Source organism: Limulus polyphemus, unplaced genomic scaffold (assembly GCF_000517525.1).
Source record: "Limulus polyphemus unplaced genomic scaffold, Limulus_polyphemus-2.1.2 Scaffold7467, whole genome shotgun sequence".
Lineage (NCBI taxonomy): Eukaryota > Metazoa > Arthropoda > Merostomata > Xiphosura > Limulidae > Limulus > Limulus polyphemus.
This window is the reverse complement of record NW_013673077.1, coordinates 25,558-28,393: the sequence shown is the minus strand read 5'-3', so window position 1 is coordinate 28,393 and position 2,836 is coordinate 25,558. Positions and strand designations below refer to the sequence as shown.

The window sequence follows — 2,836 nt, the reverse complement described above, 5'->3', positions numbered from 1 at the left end:
TCTGTATCTTAGTTTAGTTAATACATTAACCTTCTGTATCTTAGTTTACTTAATACATTAACCTTCTGTATCTTAGTTTACTTAATACATTAACCTTCTGTATCTTAGTTTACTTAATACATAAGCACTTATTTCTGTATTCTTGGTTTTATTCATGAAGTCCGCTATCGCTCACCTGGAACCGTGACCTTAAGGTTATGACACCTTTCTAACTGTCGCCAGTCTAGATTGTCTTTTCATTAGTCTTTGGGTTTCGGTTTGGTTTGAATTTCGCGCAAAGCTACACGAGGGCTATCTGCTTTAGCAGTGAAAGACTAGAGGAAAGGCAGCTAGTCATCACTACCCACCGCCAACTCTTGGGCTACTCTTTTACCAACGAATAGTGGGATTGACCGTCACATTATAACGCCCCCACGGCTGAAAGGGCGAGCATGTTTGGTGGGACGGGGATTCGAACCTCAGACCTGGTAGCAGGAGATTTGTATATCAATAAACGTGGTAGTAGGAGATTTGTCTATCAATAAACCTGGTAGTAGGATATTTGTCTATCAATAAACGTGGTAGTAGGAGATTTGTCTATCAATAAACGTGGTAGTAGGAGATTTGTCTATCAATAAACGTGGTAGTAGGAGATTTGTCTATCAATAAACGTGGTAGTAGGAGATTTGTCTATCAATAAACGTGGTAGTAGGAGATTTGTCTATCAATAAACGTGGTAGTAGGAGATTTGTCTATCAATAAACCTGGTAGTAGGAGATTTGTCTATCAATAAACGTGCCAGTGAAATAGTTAAGTATTATTTACAGTATGTATAACTACATAACCAAAAGTTACATTACCCATATAAGGTCGTGTACTACACCTGATTGTTACATATAAGCTCGTGGACTACACCTGTTTGTTACATATAAGGTGGTGGAATACATCTATTTGTTACAAATAAGGTGGTGGACTACACCTGTTTGTTACATATAAGGTCGTTGACTACACCTGTTTGTTACATATAAGGTCGTGGACTACACCTGTTTGTTACATATGAGGTCGTGGACTACACCTATTTGTTACATCACCCATATAAGGTCGTGGACTACACCTGTTTGTTACATATAAGGTCGTGGACTACACCTGTTTGTTACATATAAGGTCGTGGACTACACCTATTTGTTACATATAAGGTCGTTGACTACACCTGTTTGTTACATATAAGGTCGTGGACTACACCTGTTTGTTACATATAAGGTCGTGGACTACACCTATTTGCGAACATACTACATTATCATCCAGCGAGATTACCAATATTTTCTATTGAAAGTCCGTATTTTAGACAGTACAGTAAACAGACTGCATGGCATGTTGGCGGTGATCGCTCGGGTGCTCTTCTCGTGCATTGAAATGACTTTAGTTCACACTTTCACTCTGAATGTTTTCATGCGTCTCTGTTAAGTTTGTTTATATCGATGTTAGTTTTCACCACTGTATGAAGAATAAGTTTCTGTTAACTGATAATCAGTGAAATAGTTATATATTTTCAGTCTTTCTGATAATCAATGAAACAGTTGTATATTTTCAGTCTTTCTGATAATCAATGAAATAGTTGTATATTTTCAGTCTTTCTGATAATCAATGAAACAGTTGTATACTTTAGCCTTTCTGATAATCAATGAAATAGTTGTATATTTTCAGTCTTTCTGATAATCAATGAAATAGTTGTATATTTTCAGTCTTTCTGATAATCAATGAAATAGTTCTATATTTTCAGTCTTTCTGATAATCAGTGAAGTAGTTACCGACTTTCTTCTGAATTTCCATTTATAATTTTTTTTTTTTTCACTTTTGGAACCTACATCGAAGTAATAATTGCCACTCTGTTTTTTCAGGTGCTGAATATGTTGAATTCCAGCGTCCCGTCTAGCACTCCGTCCCACCCGTCGGTCAACGCTGGAGAGTACGCAGTTCATCATCATCCTGGGTCGGTCGGATCTGCTTCCATGGCGACCGGAGTCTCTTCCGATGAGACCGCTGCCAGCTGGAACAGCAGCGCCGCTCTTCACAGCCGGGTACCCGCAGCCATGAACGGCTGGGGACCTCACACCCACACGGCCACCGGCGCCGATGCCCTCGGTCACGGGAACGCGGAACCAGCATTCGGTGGTGGGATGCTCTCCCACAGTGGGGAACACTTCATGTCCCCAACCTTCAACGGAATGCCACACTACCACGCCGGCATGGATCTCAAGCACTCCTTCTACTACACCGGTCAGTTTACCACGGGAATCCGAGGCCTCACGATATGACGTCATACTAACTGCGATGTCAGCTTATCGGCACCCAAATACGGCAAAACGAAGCATTCGTTATGCTATAGATATTTTGTCCCGGATAGATACATTTCAAAATGATAGGTGACGTCAGGCTTCGTTAAAAATGTCGTCATAAAACGTAAATCAATTTGAAAGCAACTTATATTTTGTCTTCACAGACAACAGGTGGAGTTAGTTGTTGTTCACAATATTATATGTTTTTGTTTAGTAAACATTTGAACACAATATCTATATGTACTGCAATCGGGGATTGTTAGGGGGAAAAATGCCACCCATCTTCGAAAATTATCTGAATATTAAAAAAAAAGATCAATTAAAGAAGTTTTCAGATGTTATTAATAACACAGGCCTGCGAAGTTAAACTTCATGGCAGTTGCTTTGGTTTTAATAACCGATTTTCTATGATTCAGCTACGCAGATTTCGAAAATAATATTCCTTTTTTTTTGGCTATCACTTAAGGATTTTTTTTACAAATCTGGAAGGAAATAAAACTCTTACTTAGATCAAATTAATT

General features: G+C 38.9%; 1 protein-coding gene across 1 annotated transcript in view; it reads left to right on the top strand.

The window, feature by feature from the left end:
- The window catches only part of LOC106474639 (paired box protein Pax-3-like), an 11,222-nt gene extending 8,928 nt beyond the window's left edge, over nucleotides 1–2,294 (top strand). Inside the window, exon 4 of the mRNA XM_013935329.1 lies at nucleotides 1,878–2,294. Within this exon, the coding sequence (XP_013790783.1) occupies nucleotides 1,878–2,294 (417 nt within the window). The remainder of the gene's footprint in view (nucleotides 1–1,877) is intronic.
- Nucleotides 2,295–2,836: the final 542 nt, after the last annotated feature.